The sequence below is a fragment of the Mastigoproctus giganteus genome, chromosome 5 (genome assembly GCF_048544385.1).
Source record: "Mastigoproctus giganteus isolate SK-2022 chromosome 5, ASM4854438v1, whole genome shotgun sequence".
NCBI classification, from domain to species: Eukaryota; Metazoa; Arthropoda; class Arachnida; order Uropygi; family Thelyphonidae; genus Mastigoproctus; species Mastigoproctus giganteus.
The window spans coordinates 176,456,235-176,478,047 of NC_143579.1; the positions used below are offsets into that span (position 1 = coordinate 176,456,235).

The following is a 21,813-nucleotide window of genomic DNA, read 5'->3' on the forward strand; positions in this document are numbered from 1 at the left end:
AGTACAACATTCAAAGTGAACTAAATTGTCTTGCTCAACTGGAATTTAAATAATAACAAGTTATTCTGAAATGATTTGATGTCACCAAACAAATCAAACCAATTTTCCTTTCCCTTGTAGTTTTAAATTAAGAGCATTTAAATGACTAGAAATGCATGTATGAATTGCAATATCAAACAGCCACTCCATATTTGATACAGTAGACTCTCCGTTAACCAGAATTCATGCAACTGGCACTCTCAAGCAACTGGCAAAAAATCTTGGAAATAGTAGGTAGTTGAAAAATTAAAATGATACATATTAATTTCTAGATAAAATGATTCAAACTTGGCACGCTGCTTTGCACTGTGAGTCTCTCATCACATGTTTGTCTCCCACTCCCAACAATTCATTGTGTAAATATACCGGCTGATTTATTGTTATTCGAATTCTGTGTTCTCTTTCAACCCCTAGTATGCTGAAACAGGTAGCAAGTAAGCGTAAACGTGTAGTGCTTACCCTCAAGCAGAAGATGGAAATATGCAAGAGGCTTGAGAAAGGTGAAAATCATGCAGTGCTCATGGAAGAATGTAATGTTGGCTCATCAACTATCTACAACATTAAGGCTCAGTCTCAGAAAATAAAGAAGTTTTATGCCATCAGAGAGTGACAAGAGTGTAGAGAAGCTCATACTCTTCATACACCGAGAATGGAAGTGCTTGACCAGGCTCTGTATGAGTGGTTTTTTGCTGAAAAGATCCGAGGGTGATTGCATTTCTGGACCCATGTTGCAAGAACAAGTGAAAGAATTTCATGAGAAAATGAAAATTGAAGGTAAGTGTTCATTTTTAAGTGACTGGCTTATTCAATTCAAAGGTTTGTCATGGCATCTGTAAGCTGGATTTGTCAGGGGAGCAGAAATTGGCTGATTTTCAGGCTGCAGCTTCATTTCGTGAGGTGTTTAAGTGAAATAGTGGAAAAAATGACTTGACACCAGAACAGATTTATAATGCAGATGAGACAGGACTAATGTGGAAGTGCCTGCTAATTCTACTTTGTCTGGTGGATTTTCAGAAGAAATACAACCTCAAAGATGCTATCTACACTATCAGTTGTGCTTGGGACTCTGTGAGAAATTAAACATTACGGAAATGTTGGAGAAAGTTGTGGCCAGCTGTGATATTTGAGAAGTCCTCCATCGAATTTGAGGAGTTTCCAGGCAATAGTGCAGCTGTCAATAGCACTGTTTATGATGAAATCTGTAAGTTAGTTGATGAAATGAATTTGCCTCAAGATGAAGTCGATGACTGGCTTGTTGTGGATGAAGATATACCAGTAACTCATAAACTGAATACGGAAGACATTATAGAAGCTGTTGTAAATCATGGAAAAATGAAAGTTGCAGAGGAGAAAGAAAGCAATGATGATGTGTATCAGGTGGGAAAAGTATCCTGGCAGACAGCTACTGCAGCATTTGAAACTTTAATAGCTTTTGCAGAACAGCAACCCTTCTTCACTTCTCAGCATCTTATGTAGCTCCACACCATGCATAACTTGACTTTGTTACAAAGGAACTTTGTGCAGTCACAAAAGAAATGGATGCAGGGAATAACTTTGATATTATATACTTGGATCTTAGAAAGGCTTTTGATACTGTTGCACATGGAAGACTGCTGCACAAATTGGAGCAGTGTGACATTGGAGGCAAATTGCTGCTGTGGATAAAGGGGTGGCTGAGGGAGAGAAGACAGAGAGTGGTAATCAATGGACACTGCTCGTCGTGGACTAATGTTATTAGTGGAGTCCCTCAGGGCTCAGTGTTGGGTCCATTATTGTTTTCTGTATTCATAAATGATATTGATGATGGTATATCAAGCTTAATGTCCAAGTTTGCAAACGATACAAAGGTAGGCAGGGTTGTCAAGGACACTACTGACACTATGCTGCTGCAACAGGATCTGGAAAGGTTGAGCAGATGGGCTGAGAGGTAGCAAATGAAGTTTAACATTGACAAATGTAAAGTACTACACATGGGAAACAGCAACCCCAGAGCAACGTATCAACTCTGTGGTACTACACTGACAGTGGTAGAGAATGAAAGGGACCTGGTGTGGTTGTGCAGGCAGATATGAAGTTCTCTGAGCAGTGCAGATGGGCTGCAAGAGTAGCTCATGGTGTATTGTCAATGATATATAGGAATTTTTCTAGCAGGGATAAGGAGGTGATTATTCCCTTGTATAAGGCAATGGCAGGCCACACCTAGAGTACTGTATACAGGTCTGGAGGCCTCATTTCAAGAAGGATGTAGAGCTGCTGGAACGAGTACAGAGAAGGGCAACAAGATTAGTGAATGGAACAAAGGGGTGCTCTTACGAAGAAAGGCTTAAGTTTTGCAAATTACAGTGTCTGGAGACTAGGCACCAGCGAGGTGATCTGATAGAGGTGTATAAAGCCTTGAATGGTTTGAGCATGCTCAATGCTGATGGGATTCTTCCTCTCACTCAGAATAATCACCTGAGAGGGCATAAATTCAAATTGAGGAAAGACAGATGTAGGATAGATGTGCGGAAATTTGCCTTTAGCCAGTGGGTGGTTGGTTGGTGGAACAGACTTCCATCCCTTGTCGTGGTAGTTGATAGCCTAAATAAGTTTAAGGCTCAGCTGGACAGGTATTTTGAACAAACAGAGGGGTGAAGTAGTGTTTTTTTTTTATTTTTTGGCTGATGCTGCATAAGCTTGCTTTCTTGCATCAAATGCTTCTACTAATGCTAATATATTGTCTGAAATACATAAGACCTCAAAAGCAAGGTGATATTCGCTCATTTTTGAAGAATGCTGAAAGCAAGTTTGACAGCACAACATCATCTACTGATGCAGATCCAAAACCATCTACAGACCCTCCTGATCCTGTCCCAGCTACATTAGCAGATCCTGACTATTCTCATGCGATGTCTACCCAGTAAACTCTCTACCTACTGCAACAGTTTTGAGTGTGTTTTTTTTGTAAGTTACTGTATTCAAAAAGCGGTTTCTATAATAAAACTCAGTTTCTTTAGTAAAATTTGTCTACGTTTGTCTTAATTTTCTAAGTATTCGGCTTAGTATAATAGTCAAGTATTTTTTTAATACTAACTCTCAAGCAACCAGAAACTACAGTTATCTGGCATCTACCAATCCCATGGGTGCAGGTTAACTGGGAGTCTATTGTAGTTGTTTTATTGGTTTCCCTTTTTCTGTGTTGAAACATTCGGTGATGTTTCAACAGCCACATTAAGGCCATGTGATCTTGTAAAATTTACAGTTCAAATAACCACATTCATAACGTGTTGGAGAACCAATACTTTCACATAAAGAGCTTCTTGATGTACAATACAGTGAATTTCAATCAGAGTTTCAGCTTTGATATCTATCATTTTCTTGGTTATTCTATCCATGAGCCCAATGTTTTTATCAATCATATTTTTTGCATTGCCAGTTGTGACTCCTACGAGGTTTTTAATATTTAATTGTAAATTTTCGATAGATTGGCAAAAATTTTCAAAAAGATTTTCACCTGTAGTTGTTCTGCACATACTCTGTAGATCAGCTAAATCTTCAACTGGTACAAAATTATCATTAATTCCACTTATGAAGATGAGGAGTTGGGGTGTGTCGTTTACATCAGTATTGTCATTCAGTGCCACACAAAAATATTTCATTTGTTTTATGTTTTCCAAAAGTTGTTCGAACAAATTCTTTCCAATATCTTCTACTCTTCGCATAATATTGTTTGTTGAGACAAATTTCTTCCACAACTTTTAACAAACAACGCTTAACAAATTCACCATCACTGAACGGTTTATTTTCAAAAGCGATCAAATGTACAACTTGATAACTGGCACGTAGAGCAGATAAATTTCTTGACTGATACGTTTTCAGTATGTTTTGTTGTTTCTTAATTCGTTTTGATCTTATTGAGGTGTAACTTTGTAACTTTGAACACTTTTATTAAGATTTATCATAAGATTTATGATTGGAATCAGTTTCATTTTAAATTATATTCTTTAAAAACTCACACAGTTTCTTGACACACCAAACACTCTGCTCTTTCGTGGTAATCAATGAAGAAATAGCCTTCAGTCCACCTTGGATCAAAAACACAACACTCCAAATCGAGTTTCCCCTTTTGGAACATTTTCAAGAATGATTTTTTTTTAATTCAATACATACTAATTAATTCAATGGAATGAACAAGCTAAATCAAAATACATAACTGTATTTAGCATACATATGACTGCACTGAACCACATGTACATGTTTAATACAATTGAACTGGACGCTTGCATGCCTGTACACGCAGTGGAGATCGATGTTATTTTAGTTCACTTTCCGTGTGGGCCTTATAAAAATTATTCGCGGGCCGGATCCGGCCAGCAGGCTGTAAGTTGGATACCACTGTCTTAGACAGTTATTAAAAACTTGTAACAATTTGTTCGAATAAAGATTAGAGAACTTTTTGATTACCTCTCCCTCCAATAGGTCCATTACCTGGACATTTGTTATTTTTAATGGACTTAACAATGGTGAGAAGTTCATCATCGACGTGGACATTTGTTGTGTCTTAAGCAAGGTGGTCCCTGGCGTCTCTGTAGCCAGGTGGGAAGGAGCAGCAGTGCGTAGCACACACTTCTTGATTAGACCGGGGTTCGAGCCCGTCACCACCAAATACGGAGGATGCGGAAAGGTCAAGGAATGACCACCGCATATTCCCGGAGCAATATGGCCTTAGTTGCTAATGCTCCTAAAAACCAAAACAAACAAACAAACAGGTGGTCCCTAAACGTTAGTTTATCTCTGCCATGGTTCTCTGTGATTATATACAAGACTCTATACAATGGCCAGAAATGAGTGTAGTGTTATGTTTGCGTAGTGTGTTTGTGTGTTGTGTTGTTTAGCTGTTTCTGGCTGCTTTACTACCAGGAAGCAATCACCAGGAAGGCTGCTTCCCAGTACCCATCCACGCCACGAGGAGGTGGGCCCAACTATACACACATACTAAACTAAATTTAATATTTCAAGCACCCACAGGAATAAGAGCAAGTCATATGGGTGCAGCAGTCTCCTATAATCACGTACGGTGGTGAATACCACAAAGAATCCCACATCCACTGCAGAAAGTGTAATAGCAATGGATGCCAGCAGTTCCCGTACCCAGGAAGCCCAAATCTGGGTACAAGCAGTTTAAATCCTGTCTCTAATAAACTGGAGATCAGCGAATCCGGCCCCCTAAGGGCTAGCAAAAAAAAAAATAAAAAAAAATTAATGGACAAAATATTACGTTTCAAAAAAAAATAAATAATAAATAAAATAAAGAAAAAAAAATAATAAATTAATTAGATAAAATGTTAAAATAATAATTATTATTAAAAAAACAGAAAAGAAAGGAAAAAAAAAGAAAAAAAAGAGAGAAAAAAAAGAGAGAGAGAGAAAAAAAAAAGTAGCTTTGTTGAATATAGAAGTCAGCTCAGCAATCCACGTTGTGTTGAAAACTTGTGTGGCAAATTCCTGTAGAGCTGAGATGGCATTTTGATTTTCAATAAGATATCTTTCATTTCCAGGAGAGAAATTATGCACTGTACTAGATAACATTCGTCTTAAATCTTGGTAAACTGGGCAGAAGAATAAGACATGCGTTCAAAGAACTGTGACCAGTTAGAATGTATGATGTAACAAGGCTTGGGTAGAACTAAAACTGATTACTTTTTGAGGTAGTGAATTTAATATCAGGTATAAAACATCTTGTCACTGCTCCTTTGGTCAAGGAATTCCATCTCACTTGCCATCTTTTATGAAGTTCAGTCCAACATTTCGCTTTTTCATTATTTGGATCGGCAGTGGGATCATAGGTCGAATTGGAAAAAGTTATAGGATATCCTTTACGAATATAGTAAACAAAGCCTTTCTACGTAAGATACAGATCCAGAGGTAACAAGCCTGCGATGGCTTGCAAAGATGCAGTTGAACCTGTTCTACAAGTTCTCAGGAGATCTAGCAAAAAGGTCCGTTGGACACTGTCTAGTTTGGTTTGAACTGTAGTAAGTTTGGTTCTGTAAAACCATATGCTGGCTGCATATGTAACGATTGGAATAAACACTGTGTAGTATAGAATTCTGAGGGTTCCCTTTTTTAAACCCCAGTCCTGCCGAGAGATTTTGAATAACATGGCTGTAAAAGTTTTCACTTTTTTGGAAAGATTCTGGATGTGTGGTAAGAATGACAATTTTTCATCAAAAATAATACCAAGATGCTTATGAGTGGTAACAAGTGGCAGAGATACTCCATTAAACTTGACAACCGGAGGTCTATCGTGGTCTAGTTTTCTGTGAAATATCATCATCTTGGTTTTAGATGGTTACACTCTTAATTTATTTTTCAGAGTCCAATCCAGCATGTTATCAAGTACAGAGTTAACCAGCTGTTCCAATTGGGATCTGGAGTGGTGGTGTAGAGGTTTTACAGCACAAAGGCAACTGAGGCCAAAATGTGCCTATTCAAATATTTGGAACGGTACCGGAGTTTGCCTTATTTGATATTAAATATATTCATAAAGTCTAATTTGTTTGAGATAAGCGAAAAGCTCATCCAGATTGGCATTGTTTCCCAATAGGTGGGTTAGTGATAAAGGTTCTTGCATTTGAGTCAGAGAGAGGAAATTAGTATTTCTGATATGGGAATAATACGAAGAGTCTAACAGAATATGTCGAACTATAAGTTGTGATGAACAATGCGTGCATATAGGAGGGTCATCGCCCATGAGCAGGAAAACAAGTGGATCAGGTGTGTGTGCCCTATGTGCAATCTTGCCAGTATTACTACTTCATGCCTGTTTTTCCTCAAGCTGGAGCTCCATATTTGTGGTTCTTGTTTAATTTCAAATAATTTATTGTTTGTATGTGTCTTCCAAATATTTAACCATTGGTCCCTACAGATACGTCGCATATGTTTTAGGAAATCTATATAGGGTACTTGGTAAGCTGGAGGTGCATTGCTCTTTGGGTGTTTGGCTGCCTGGTCTACTGTTTCGTTACCTGTGATTCCAGCATGCCCTGGAATCCAACAGAAACTGTTACTTATTGCGGAAAGTGCACTCGTATATATTAAACTATTAGTGTTGAGACAGATATTGATATTGTATATAGCTAAGTGGATTGCATAAAGTTCTGCAGTATAACTGCTACATTCAGCCGGGAGAGATACAGATACTATAAATGTGGGAAAGACTGCTGCAGCACCTACGGCAGCATCTGACTTTGACCTATCAATATATATTAAGCAGCTCTGTGCATTGCTAGCAGCATGTCCTTCATGCAGTTGCTTGATGTAACAGTTATCCAGGGACTTTTTTCCCCATTATTGGAAATAGGTGTCACAGTAAAGTGGGTTTGAGGACCAAGACAGATCAGATATTTTGGTTTCTTTCAGCGTGTTTTCAAAATGAACATTCCAGAAATGCATCAAATCTTATAGTCTAATACCAGTTGGTCTATTTTCAGTGGGTTTACTGTTATAGAATGTTACCCTTTCAGGATTGAAAAGTAGCGGTTGATTCGGATGATCTGGAAGGCTTTTAATCCTAGCTGCATAAGTGAGTTCGTTTGCCTCTATATAGAGACTTTGGACCGGAGATGTTCGAAAAGCTCCAAGAGCACTGTGCTGTATTGTATTCAGTCTTGTAAGTACAGTTTTCCTAGCTGAGTCGTATACTATTGAACCATAATCTAGACGGGACCTGACAGCGAACAATACAAATGCAGGAGAGTGCATCTATCTCACCCCATGTCATGGCAGAGATAGCTCTGAGTATATTGAGTTTTTTCAAGCGGAGAGTTCTGAGATAAGTTATGTCCATGGCAAAATTAAGTTTTGTATCTAATATTAAACTTAAAAAGCGGATATTGCTGGCAAGAGGGAGTGGTTGGTTTTTTAATTTAAGTTCAGGCTCTGGATGTAATCTGTGCTTTTTACAGAAATGAACTGCAATTGTCTTTTGCTTTGACAGGGAATAAGCAATTTGTACAGTCCATGTTTCTAACTTATTTATGGAAAGTTGTAACTGTCTCTCTATGCTATTAATGGTTGGTGAATGGCATGATATAGCAAGATCGTCAGCATACATATATATTTCTACAGTTTTGGGAATATTCTGCGTCATGGTATTTAGCCTAATTGCAAAGAGGGTAGGGACTAAGTATGGACCCTCGAGGCACCCCTTCTTCTTGAATAAAATATTGTGAAAGTACATTCTGGTGATGAACTTGAAAGGTTCTGCACTTAAGAAAGTTCTGGATGAATTGAGGTATGTGTCCTCTCAACCCTAGGGCATACAGCTCTTGAAGAATGCCATACCTCCATGTGGTATCGAATGCCTTTTCAATATCCAGACTCACCATTACCAGATGTTCATTTTTAACATATGCATTGTGAATGTTCTCATCCATTCTTAATCAAGATTGCAAAGAGCAGAAAAGGGAATGCACTTATTATTTAATTGTTGGATTTTCTTCCATATTAGCCGACTGCTGGTATCCTTCGTGATGGTACTGGCAAATCTTATCCACGATTCTTTTTTGGCTTGTCTTCTGATTTGCGGTGCCCTTGCCTTTTGTTTTTTTAGAAAAAATGAGGTTGGCTGTTGTAGGAAACCTACGAAATATGTTCCAAGCTTTATTTTTTTTTCTCATTTTGCAATGTTACAGGCCTCATTCCATCAGTGTTTTGCATGTCTTTTTTGGTTTGCAGAGGATTGAGGAATTGCCTCAGAAGCTGCTGCCAAAATTTGTGTGGTAATGTGCTCAGTGACTTCATCCATTGGTTGTGATTTAATAAATTGATCATCAAAATAAACACAGACTGAATATTTTGTCCAATTTGCTTTTGCGAATTTCCATTTTACTTTGTAATCTGGAGAGCGGGATTGTTTTGTTTGTATTTTACATATAACTGGAAAATGATCGCTGTTGTGTGGATCATATAAGGTTGACCACTCCATACTGGGGAAGAGTATGGGAGAACAGATTGACAGATCAACTGCTGAAGTAGAGCCTGTGGATAGATGGACATAAGTGTGATGGCCAGTATTTAGTAAGGTTAACTACTGTTGATTCAGTAATGTCTCTATCATATGTCCTCTTTTATCCATGGGTGAAGATCCCCACAATGGGTGATGCCCATTGAAATCTCCAAAAAGACAGAAAGGTGCTGGCAATTGCGCTATAAGATCTTCTAGTTCTTTAAGCATAAAAAGTCTATTTGGTGGGAGGTATATTGAAACAAGAGTTAGTGTTATTCCAAGCGCAATACACACAGCAACAGCTTCTAAGTCAGTCTGTAGAGAAATATGTCGAACTGGGATTTTAGAGTTAACTAGTATTGCTACTCCTCCATGTGCGGATTTTGCAGTATTCCTGTCTTTTCTGTACATTGTGAAGTTTCTAATTGAGAGAGTTACCTGTAGTGTTAAATTTGTTTCTTGTGGACAAACACTCACTGGAATGTACTTATTGATCAGGTCATATATATCAACAGTATTGGCTCTTATGCCTCTGCAATTCCACTGAAGTATGTGCTGCATTACTTGGTTTTAGGAGTTATGTTTTGATCTGTCTGTTTTTTTGGAGCAGTTTGTTTGTGACGATCTGTTTTATTTCTGTCTTTTTTGGGGAAAACCGGTCTCTCAGTATCCATGTGTTCTTCTGAGAGAGAGAAGAACACATGAATACAGAGACATTACAATTGCAAAGACAATAACAAAGCCTCTTTGTTAATGTCTTTTGCAATTTTTATATGTATAGCCTTTCCCCACACAATGGCTACACATAGGATCTCGTCATCTACATGTTTTGGTAGTATGCCCAAAACCCTGACAGTTGTAACATACAGTCACAAGATAGAAATCGTTTAACCTGTATGACATCAGTCCAACAAACAGGTGCTTCTGTTGCATTAGAAACATTCTAATTCTTTGTCAAACCTCCAAAATCTAGTTATTAGCATTAGTAGAGGCATATGATGCAAGAAAGCAAGCTTATGCAGCATCAGCCAAAAAAAAAAAAAAAAAACTTCCACTTCACCCCTCCATTCGTTCGAAATACCTGTACAGCTGAGCCTTAAATTTATTTAGGCTATCAACTTCCACAACAAGGGATGGAAGTCTGTTCCACCAATCAACTACCCGCTGTCGAAAGGCAAATTTCCGCACATCTATCCTACATCTGTCTTTCCTCAATCTGAATTTATGCCCTCTCAGGTGATTATTCTGAGCAAGAGAAAGAATCCCATCGGCATTGAGCATGCTCAAACCATTCAAGGCTTTATACACCTCTATCAGATCATCTTGCCGGTGCCCAGTCTCCAGACACTGTAATTTGCAGAACTTAAGCCTTTCTTTGTAAGAGCAACCCTTTGTTCCATTCACTAATCTTGTTGCCCTTCTCTGTACTCGTTCCAGCAGCTCTACATCCTTCTTGAAATGAGGCCTCCAGACCTGTATACAGTACTCAAGGTGTGGCCTGACCATTGCCTTATACAAGGGAATAATCACCTCCTTATCCTTGCTAGAAAAATTCCTGTATATCATTAACAAGACACCATGAGCTTCTCTTGCAGCTTGTCTGCACTGCTCAGAGAACTTCATATCTGTCTGCACAATTACCCCCAGGTCCTTTTCATTCTTTACCACTGTCAGTGTAGTATCGCAGAGTTGATATTGCCCTGGGGTTGCTGTTTCCCATATGTAGTACTTTACATTTGTCAATGTTAAACTTCATTTGCCACCTATCAGCCCATCTGCTCAACTTTTCTAGATCCTGTTGCAGCAGCGTACTGTCATTAGTGTCCTTAACAACCCTGCCAACCTTCGTATTGTCTGCAAACTTTGACATTAAGCTTGATATACCATCGTCAATATTATTTATAAATACAAAAAACAATAATGGACCCAACACTGAACCCTGAGGGACTCCATTAATAACATTAGTCCACGATGAGCAGTGTCCATTGATTACCACTCTGTCTTCTCCCCCTCAATCACCCCTTTATCCATAGCAGCAATTTGTCTCCAATGCCACACTGCTCCAATTTGTGCTGCAGTCTTCCATGTGCAACAGTATCAAAAGCCTTTCTAAGATAAGTATATAATATCAAAATATAATTTCCAAGTATATAATATCAAAGTTATTCTCTGCATCCAGCTCTTTTGTGACTGCATCATAGTATCCAGTCAAATTGGTCAGGCAAGACTTCCCCTTAACAAAACCATGCTGTGTCTGAGCTGTAACTGAAGTCTTGTCTAGATGATCCTGCAGTGCTTCTTTAACCAGTGCCTCCATTAATTTTCCTGGAACAGAAGTTAAACTCACAGGTCTATAATTAATTGTGTAAGCCTTTGATCCTCCTTTGTGAATTGGGGTCACATTTGCACATCTCTAGTCTATGGGTACCTCCCCTGAGTCCAAGGAAGCTCTCATAATTATGGCTAAGGGTTTGCTTACTTCCTTTGCTGCCTCATTTAATATAACTGGATAGATCCCATCCACCCGCAGGTGCCTTCCTTGTGGTTATCTTCAACAATTTCTCCTCCACTTTACTCTCAGTTATTACAAGATTATCTAGCTTACTGCTAGAGTTGAATACACCTCTGGCATTCCCCTCGCTGAATAACTCCTCATGTGTGAATGTCGATGCAAAATATTCATTTAGTTTGTTAGCTACCTGAGCAGGATCATCAATAGTTGAACCATCGATATCAAGTGGACCAATCTGATTCATCCCCTTCCTTCTAGAGTTTACATAAGTAAAGAACTCTTTGCTGTTTTTCTTTGCATCCTTTACCAAAGATTTCTCGTAATCTATCTTCGCCTGCCTAACCTCCTTTGTAACTTGGTTACAGATCAACTTATATCTGTCATAGGCTTCTATGTCACATGTTAATTTATATGTATCCCATGCATTTTTCTTCTCTGCCATATGTCTCATTAGTTCATCTGACATCCATTTAGGCCTAAACCTTGAACAATATTTCTTAGTTGGTATGTAAAGCCTAGTAGCTTCCAAGATAAGTTCTTTGAATGCTTCCCATTTTGAATTTGCTGTTGGTAACATCTTCAGTTGGTCCCACTGTATAGAATTTAAACACTGTCTCAGACCATCGTAGTCGCCTTTACGAAAGAAAAAACCCTTCCCTTTACCACTGATTGTAGTTACCCTTGAGTAAATCCCACTTGAGCACACTGTGATCACTGCCACCTAGTGATTCCTTTATCTGCAGATTCTTAATGCATGAAGAATCACTACTGATAATCAAATCAAGAGTATTACTCCCTCTAGTTGTTTCCCAAACATGCTAATGTAGAAAACAATCATCCAATAAATCCACAAAAGCCTTGCTAGTTTGTGAGTGACCAACCCACAAATTCCAGTCAATATCTGGGAAATTAAAATCCCCCATTATAAGACTCTCTGATTTACTGGCCCACTCTATTTCCCTGTACAGTGTCTTATTATACTCATCAGGGTCATTAGGCCTATAGCACACTCCTACTCTCAATTTTGACCCCCCAATGCTTATGTCACACCAAACTGACTCGACACTGCACTGTTCAGCGATGTCGACTGGCTTCACTTCCTTGGGTTTTATGTGTTTCTTAACTAATAGCATAACCCCTCCTCCCTTCCTATCCTGTCTATCCTTTCTGTACACATTGTATTCCCCAAATGCGAGTTCTGCATTCCTTATATCTGTGTGACACCGCATCGCTGATATCCCAACAATATCTGCCTTTGATGTTTTGAGCAATACATCAAATTCATCAAATTTATTTACCAAACTCCTAGCATTGGTATATATGCAAGTATACATGCACCTGTTTCTATTCTTAGCTACCCTAACACAACCCATGTGTTTACTTGTATCACAATGACTCCCAGCAGTCTCTGAAATATCCTACATCTTGTTTTACAAGCTTCTGCTTATTCCAATAGAAGCAGTGCAAGAATCACTTTCACCTCTGCCAGTGGCTACTGTTAACCTATTAGTCCTTGTATCCCCCCAAGTTATTCCGGGAATCACTCCTGTTTCTACTTAAGAAGCAAACAGCGACCTCAGCAACCATCTCCTCTTCTGTCAATCCCAAATGCAAAAGATTTTTCTCATACATGTCACATAGAAGATCATCCTTCTGAACTTCCTTACTAACATCATACACAATTAACTTCAATCCATGTTTTTTGGGCAATCCAAAAGCTAATTGAAGCCGTGTCAATTGTTTGCACTTAAGAGGAAGGACCATGTGGTCCTGTTAGACACAATCATAAGCCATCATAAAGTGAAATAAGTAGGTGCCAATTAACATGGTCACTGGTTAGTAGAATCAGTCACTTTATAGGATCAAATTTCAAAAAACCAATTCAAATCATTAAAATGCACTACACTTTTTCATTGTATCACATATTCAGTTATAAAAATCAATTTTGAATGTCTTTATGATATTTTTCTAAGGCACATTTATGGAGGGATATTTTTGATATTTTTCTAAGGCACCACCGTAAAAAAAAAAAAAAAAAAAACAATTTGCAGTTTCCGGTTTATTGGGATTTTCTATTAGTGCAACCTATTATAAACGGATAGTAAATTTTAACTTATTGCATTCTTGATAATATTGATAGCTGGAATTTTGTGGGTTTTTACTTTATTATGGTAAAATGTGTTTCCTCTTCCATGAAATCTTCAATCATATAAAAATAGAAATAAATTTTAAGAATCTTCTCTTCATTCCTATTTTTTAAGATCGTAAACTTGTTACTCCATATCTCACTTGAGTGTATTGTATTAATTACAATTTGAGCGTGTGTGTGTGTGTTCTTTGTTATGGATTGCTTATCATTTTTACTGTTTTAAATTTTACAACCAAAAAAAAAAAAAAAAAAAAAAAAATGTCAGTGAACAGAAATATCAAATAGTTAGTATGTATATATTACAGTATTAATTAAGCTATGTGCGTAAGCGTAAAATTATTTTTATTTTGCTAACCCATGGAAAATATTCCTTCCATTATTATATATCATTTAATTTTGTTAATTGGTAAAGTAATAAAGTGTAAATTTGTGCTTTATATCTTTACTTTTATAGCCTGCAGATAATATTCCTCCTATTTTCGCTTATTAGAATTGCCGTTTAATAGAATTAAAATTCAATTTGTAATTTTAATTCACTATAATTTGTAATTCACTATGACAATGACCAGTGCTTACTACATATTGTATAGTGAATAGTATTTTATTATTGAGAGTCCATCATAAAGTGATTTGATCGTACAGTGAACCAATCATAAAGCGGGGGTCCACTGTATATATTTTTGAAAATAAAATGTACAAAACACAGTGTGTTTTAAAAATTTTAATACTTTTTGAAACATAAAACATTACATACAATACATATTGCAATACTTTAAGAAAAGACAAATAACACTGATAAACAAAAGAATACTTTTTTTGCTGTCAAACATATGAAAGTAAGTGAATTTGAAAGTATGTTTTGTGCCAGTTTCAAATATTAAATCAGTTTTTGTCCATCACCCACAGTTTTAATGTGATTTGTTTCATATAAACATTAAAATAGGTGACACTAGAACACTTTTTTAAAAGATGAATTTACTTGTCTTTAACTGAACTAGAATGTAGCTCCTTATGATTTCCTATAATTTGCCTACGGAACATCCCTCCTCAGCATCCAACAGTAATCAGCCAGCATGCTTGGGTCCATTTGTCCTAGTACCTCTCCTTCATCATGGAAATTCTACTTGTGCTCATTACTGACAGTTCCAATGTTTTCTGGGAAGAAGTCCAAATGTGAAGCCAAGAAATCGATCTTTAGGGACATATTACATTCCATAACTTCATAAGCCTTGAGAAGCTCACTAACTATTTCTTGGAAATTTTCCAAAAAATTTTCAGTAACTTTTTTAAGTTAATTCCATGCAGTCCATTCAATTTCATTTAACTGTTCTTCAAAGTGTTCATCTTTCATTAGTTCTTTTATTGGAGTCCCACAAATATGCCCACTTTGCTTTTGTTCTCATTAACTGCAGTAAATTTCTCTTTCAGGAAGAGAAAACCTGTTCCATTTGGATCCATTGCTTTGATAAAATTTTCATTAAACCAAGTTTAATATTCAGTGGTGGTAATAAAACTTTATCAGGAGTGACCAATAGTTTGCAACATTTTTATTTTATGGAATCAGTTATTTCCTTTGAAGCCACTGTTTTTTAAATAATGGTCTTTCTTATCTCTACTGTGCCAGTCACAAATAAAGAAGCAATATTTGGTATAGCCAAATTGTTTGTTTGTTGTTTGTTATTTGGTTTTTAAGAGCATTAACAACTAAGGCCATATTGCTCCGGGGATATGTGGTGGTCATTCCCTGATCTTTCTGTATCCTCCGTAAACTTACTACTAATCAAGAAGCGTGTGCTACGCACTACTGCTCCTGCTCACCTGGCTACGGAGGCACCACATATAGCCAAGTTGTAGGCCTACTTTGTGTTTCACTTAAATATTGTACATAATAGCAAAAATTAAGTTTGTGTTTTTGAATTCATCAACAAAAAGTACATAATTAGCAAGAAATTTTCATGTGACAAAATGTGTATTGACCAATGTAATTAGCATTATTCAAACAGAATTAAAAAAAAAAGTTTTACAAAATTAAAAACAAAATGCACACCTATCAGGTGTCCCACCACTGTCTTTGCTACAAATGGTGGTACCACCACTGCCCAGGATAAGGGCTGTGGAATCTTCCCTGGAACAGAAGTCAAACTAACTAGTTTGCATGTTTCTCTTCTGAGTCATCTTTGTACCATGATAAAGGTCACATATAAAATAAAATAAAATACTATTTTCTGTACTTAACAGTTAGTATATTCATAATTTCCTAAATAAAACATTTTAAGTAGTTTTCAAGTTTTTATAATAAAGTTTTGTTATAATCATGTTTTTGAGTTGTTATAATCACAAGGACTATTGTTAATGGAGTCCACAGGGGTTCAGTAATGGGCTTGTTCTTTTCTATATTTATTAATGATACTGATAAAATATATCAGGCTTCATGTCTAAGTCTGCAGATGATACAAAGGTTGGCAGGGTCTTTAATGGCAGTAATCAAGGCATGCTACTGCAACATGATCTAAAAAAAGTTAGGCAGATGGGCTGTAAGAAGTGGTAATCGAAGTTTAACATTGACAAATGCAAGGTACTGTATATGGGTAGCAGTAATCCCAGTTTAACAGACCAACTGTGTAGTAATTGTGAAGTTAGATATGAAGTTCTCTGAGCAGTGTAGACAGACTGCCAGGACAGCTCTTGGTGTTTTGTCAATGATACACAGAAATTTTGCCAGTAGGGATAAGGAGGTGATTATTCTATTCCATAAGGGAATGGTTAGGCCACACCTTGAGTATTTCATACAGGTCTGGAGGCCTCATTTTAGGAAGGATGTGGATCTGCTGGAATGGGAACAGAGAAGGACAACGAAATTGGTGAAGGGAATAAAAGGTGCTCTTACAAAGAAAGGCTTTAGTTCTGCAAACTGCAGCCTCTGGAGACTAGGCACCTGTGAGGTGATCTGAACCAAGCTTTGAAAAGAATGAGCAAGCTAAATGCTGACTGCATTCTTCCTCTTGTTCGGACTACATACATGAAGGGGCATAATCTAAAACTGAGGAAGGATGGTCACTCACTCACTCACTCACTCACTCACTCACTCACTCACACACACACACACACACACACACACACACACACACACACACACACACACACACACACACACACACACACACACACACACACACACACACAAGGATATAAATTATTGTGTACTGTGCCACCCTATTCAAAATAAAACATTTTTCAAACAGTGTGTAGTATGCATTTCAAGTCATTTTAATACCCAATGCACAAAACATAATCTGCCTTTATATTTTCTTTAGCATTCTTAAAGTTAATTAATACAGTACTATATATAATTTACCTGTATATCTATTAGGGAAAAAAAATTTCATCATCGTGTTAAAGAAGGCATGAGTTATTCCAATTGTTATTGGAACTACATTCACTTCTAAATGCTCTTTTACAGGTATTCCACCAACTGGCGGTATTTCACGGCAGAAAATTCGCAGAGCTCTTTGTCTGTCAAGGGGAATGTTTGACTGTAGTTCCATTGGTTGAAGAACATCCTAAATAAAAAACAAAATAAAAAGAGATGCTATAAGTCTGAGAATAACTGATTTTATGATTATTTTAAATTTCACACTCATCTTCAAACAATTATGACTTATAGGATATCAGCAGATGAAAAAAAAAAAAATGATAAATGATAAATATGTGGAATTTCATAGTCTGTTATGCAGACTCACTTCTACTCCCATTAGTCCTTGATGTCTCAAGGGACAAATGCATTATTTATAAAAATTTATGAGAGAGAAATATAAAAATAAGTTATATGAACTGTTAGAAGAAAAGCTATTGTACACAAGCACAAGCAAGCAGAGTAAAAGTACAGAACTACTGTTTTATTTAAAAAAGTTGCCTAAAAATTTGTATTCCATATCCGTTTTATTGTCATAATCATAGTGTAATCTATAATTGGCATTGCTTTGTTTGATATATTTGTAATTCAGGTGTATGAATGTTACAATATTTGTTCTACTTCATATTGTGTTTCAAGGCATGGTCCCTGTTTTAACACAATAATAGCAACAGGCTGTCAAGTGCTAAAGCAGGTTATATATGTGTATTAAATGATTTATTTGTATATTTGGAGAAACTAAAGCATTTATTGTATAATGCCAATTTTGTTGCATCAGCATGTGTACATAAAGTGCCTATTATCTTCATCATGTGTATCCATCTGTTGTCTGTTCACTGTGTAACCACAAATAATAACTTAACTTCTAATGGATGGATTTTCAAAAAAATTTTGTTTGGTTCATCTGCAAAAATTAGTCATGCTCTCCCAAGTTTCATTATAGTCAGACCAGCAGAAACTTGGCAATTATTATTCTTTGTCTGTCCTTTCATAGGTAATAACTTGACACTCAGTAGATTGATTTTTCATAAAATTTTACATTTAGTTCTTTTAGTACACCAGATATCAATGCTGGGCACCGATTGGAGGACTGAATGGGCAATAAAGAAGTCAAATGTGCAGAAACGAAATGTATTCAGTACTCATAGTTTGTAAAAAAAGCCATTATGTTTTTGCACTCTCTCTCTCTCTTTCTCTTTTTTTTATATAAATTATGAATTATTACTATTTTTTAATGATGAGTCTGATATGTAACACATTGCATATATTAACTTGTTTGCTTTGCTCTGAAGTACAACATAAAATATAAATATCTTATCTAAACAACATAAGCTGATTAAAGAAGAAATTTATATAAAGTACTTAGAAAAAATAGGATGTAAGTATTTGAAATATTAAAAAAGCTGCCAACAACAGAAATCTAACAAATAAAGAGACCAAGCAAAACCCTCCACGCAAAAATCCAACAAAAAGAGACAATATAAAAATAAATAACAGTTATACATATTAATTTACTTATTCCATCAGCTCTGTTTTTGTCTATGCTTAAAGGAAGCTTTTGAACTCCAAGAAAATTATGTTTGGCATGAAGACAGAGTACTCACCTTATATTATTTTTCATAGGCATTGTATGGTTATTTTTTTAAATTTCAAACAATTTTCCAACCCCCAATAATCGAAAATACATTTTGTTGTAACAGGTCTGACACACACTGCATTGCATATTATTATCACAGACTAACCCTGCATATCATGTAGAGCTGGAATGGATAAGTTATGGAAATCAGAAATATAGACAGTGGTGAAGTAAAAGCATTCAACCTTGTGGCGAAAATGCTATGCCCAGCCCATAAGGTCTAATTTGAAAATAACAAGCCAGCATAATTGTTGGGTGAATATAAAATCGGTGATTTTCTGTACTTTCCTAAATATAGGCAAGTTTTTATTTGGTATGGTTTTGATTTTTTTTTCATCTTTTTCCCAGAGGTTATAGCATAAGAAGGTCTAGCAATATAGTGTTTGTTTCAAGCTATTTCATAACAGTTTGGAAAACACTTATTCGCTATGTTTTCTCTTATTTTGCAACTAGCATGAGAACTATTTAGTCTTGAAGTTATATATAACTGTTTATGCAAGTAATATGAAAAAAATGTGATTTAATCTCATCTCAAGGGGATTGTTTATAACTAGTTTTGTTTAATTCAGTGTTGAACGTATTTCATTATGTTTGATTCAGTTCAGATGTCTGGATATTTTCAAGTTAGATACTGTGCTTCCTGTTTTCCTTTATTATTATTTATTTATATATTTGACAAAAGGTATATTGTTTTTGGATGATTTCTTTGATGACAGTGCATGAACACATATTGGGGAATGGTAAAAATAAAGAAAATATGATAATTAAAGAAGCGAGATATAAAATATAATCTATCTTTGTTAGAATTAGCATTAGTTGAGGCATACGATGCAAGAAAGCAAGCTTATACAGCATCAGCCAAAAAAATAAAAAAATAAATAAAATAACCATCCCATTTTACCCATCCGGTCACCCAAATGTTTGCCCAGTTCAGCCTTAAATTTATTTAAGCTATCAACTTCCCCAACAACAGATAGAAGTGTGATCCAGCAATCAACTACCAGCACTAAAGGCAAACTTCCGCACATCTATTCTGCAACTGTCTTTCCTCAATTTTAATTTATGCCCCCTCAGGTTCGTAATCTGAGCAAGCGGAAGAATCCCATCAGCATTGAGCCTGCTCAAACCATTCAAGGCCTTATACACCTCAATTAGACCAATTCAAAGATGCCTAGTCTCCAGATGCTGCAAATTGCAGAACTTAAGCTTTTTTTGGTAAGAGCAACTCTTTCTATCTTCTAACAATCTTGTTGCCCTTCTTTGTATTCATTCTAGCCACTCTAAATCCTTCCTAAAATGAGGCCTCCAGACCTGTATGTAGTACAGGTCTAGAGGCCCCATTGTCTTATACAAGGGGATAATCATCTCCTTGTCTCTGCTAGCCTGTCTGCACTGCTCGGAGAACTTCATATCTGACTGCACAATTACCCTCAGGTCTTTTTCATTCTCCACTACCCTGAGAGTAGTACAGGTAGTTCTCAACTTTATGAGTTAATTCGTTCCTAGCATGCGCTCGTAATGCGAAAGCTCGTAAAGCAGGTATTAAATCCCATAGACATAATGTTAAAAATAGGGGTTACGTTCTCAACAATAAAATTAGTTAGCTAATTAGTTTATGTTTAAACAATGACTGATTTATCCAAATAAATTAAAACGCAGCCTGTAAAATCAAGCAAATTATAATAATAAAGAAATTATTTATGACTTACAAATTTTAAAGAATGTTTATTCTTCATCATCGACTAAATGCACACTCGTTGATCACTTATTATTGGCTCGGCACTCGTTGGTTTGTTGCACAAGGAGTCGTCTTTTTCAGAAATGCTTCAAGAGGCGTTTGTTTCCAAGGTAATCTTCTATTTTCTTTATAAATTTCAATACACGCATAAGCATTTTTTAACAGAACGCACAAATTGCAACTAACACGATTTGTGCTGAGTAACAAGTTTACGAAGATAAAAAAAAAAAAAGAATGAAGAGAAGATTCTGAAAATTTATTTATGTTTTTTACACGATTGAAGATTTCAGTAAAGGGCAAACACATTTTACCATAATAACGCAAAAAACCACACAATTCCAGCTATTGGAATTTTCACAAATGCAATAACAATGAGTTTACTACCCATTTATAATTGCTTGCAGTAACAGAAAAGCCCAATAAATTGCAAAAAATGCAAATCGTTTTTATTGTTTTATGGTTGTGACCTCCAGAAATGTGCTTCAGAAAAATGTCACAAAGGCATTCAAAATTGTTTCTTATAACAGAACATATGATAACAATGAAAGTGTGGTGCATTTTAGTGATTTGAATTGGTAACTAACAATTTGCACTATAAAAATGACCTTTTAGAGAGTTATATAGCGAAAATTTCAACTTCCGAGGTCGTGGAATGAATTACCAAAAAATTAGATGTTATTGGGTTCACATCACAATATTTTCATGATGGTGTCTCTGAAACAGATTAATATTGTAAAGCTGGGTACACTTTATTGTATAGCTACATGCGTGGTTTGAAATGTGGTATTTATGAATGTTTAATATTCATTTTTTGCAATTAATGTTCATATTTTCGATTTTGTTGATACCTGATACTTTGGAAAAAAACACTCATAAACCTGGGAACTCGTAAAGCAAAAACTCGTTAAGTGAGAACTGCCTGTACCATACAGTTGGTATGTTTCTCTTGGGTTACTGCTACCCATATGCAGTACTTTGAATTTGTCAATGTTCAACTTCAGTTGCCACTTCTCAGCCTATCTGCCTAACTTTTCTAGAACCTGTTGTAGTAGCATACTGTCTTTACTGTCATTAACAACCCTGTCAACTTTTGTATCATCTGAAAACTTGGTAATTAAGCATGATATACCTTCATCGATATCATTGGTAAATACACAAAATAACAATGGGCCCAGCACCGAACCATGCTGTGTTCGGTGCTGGGCCCATTGTTATTTTGTGTATTTACTAATATCGATGAAGGTATATCATGCTTAATTACCAAGTTAGCATTAGCATTAGTAGAGGCATTTGATGCAAGAAAGCAAGCTTATGCAGCATCAGCCAAAAAAAAAAAAA

The 21,813-nt window shown here is 36.2% G+C and overlaps 1 protein-coding gene across 1 annotated transcript in view; it reads right to left on the reverse strand.

Moving 5' to 3' along the window:
* Positions 1–21,813, reverse strand: part of hob (bridge-like lipid transfer protein family member hobbit) — a 916,854-nt gene that overhangs the window by 55,135 nt on the left and 839,906 nt on the right. The window contains exon 46 of the mRNA XM_090374277.1: positions 17,045–17,249. Coding sequence (XP_090230403.1) covers positions 17,045–17,249 — 205 coding nt within the window. The remainder of the gene's footprint in view (positions 1–17,044; positions 17,250–21,813) is intronic.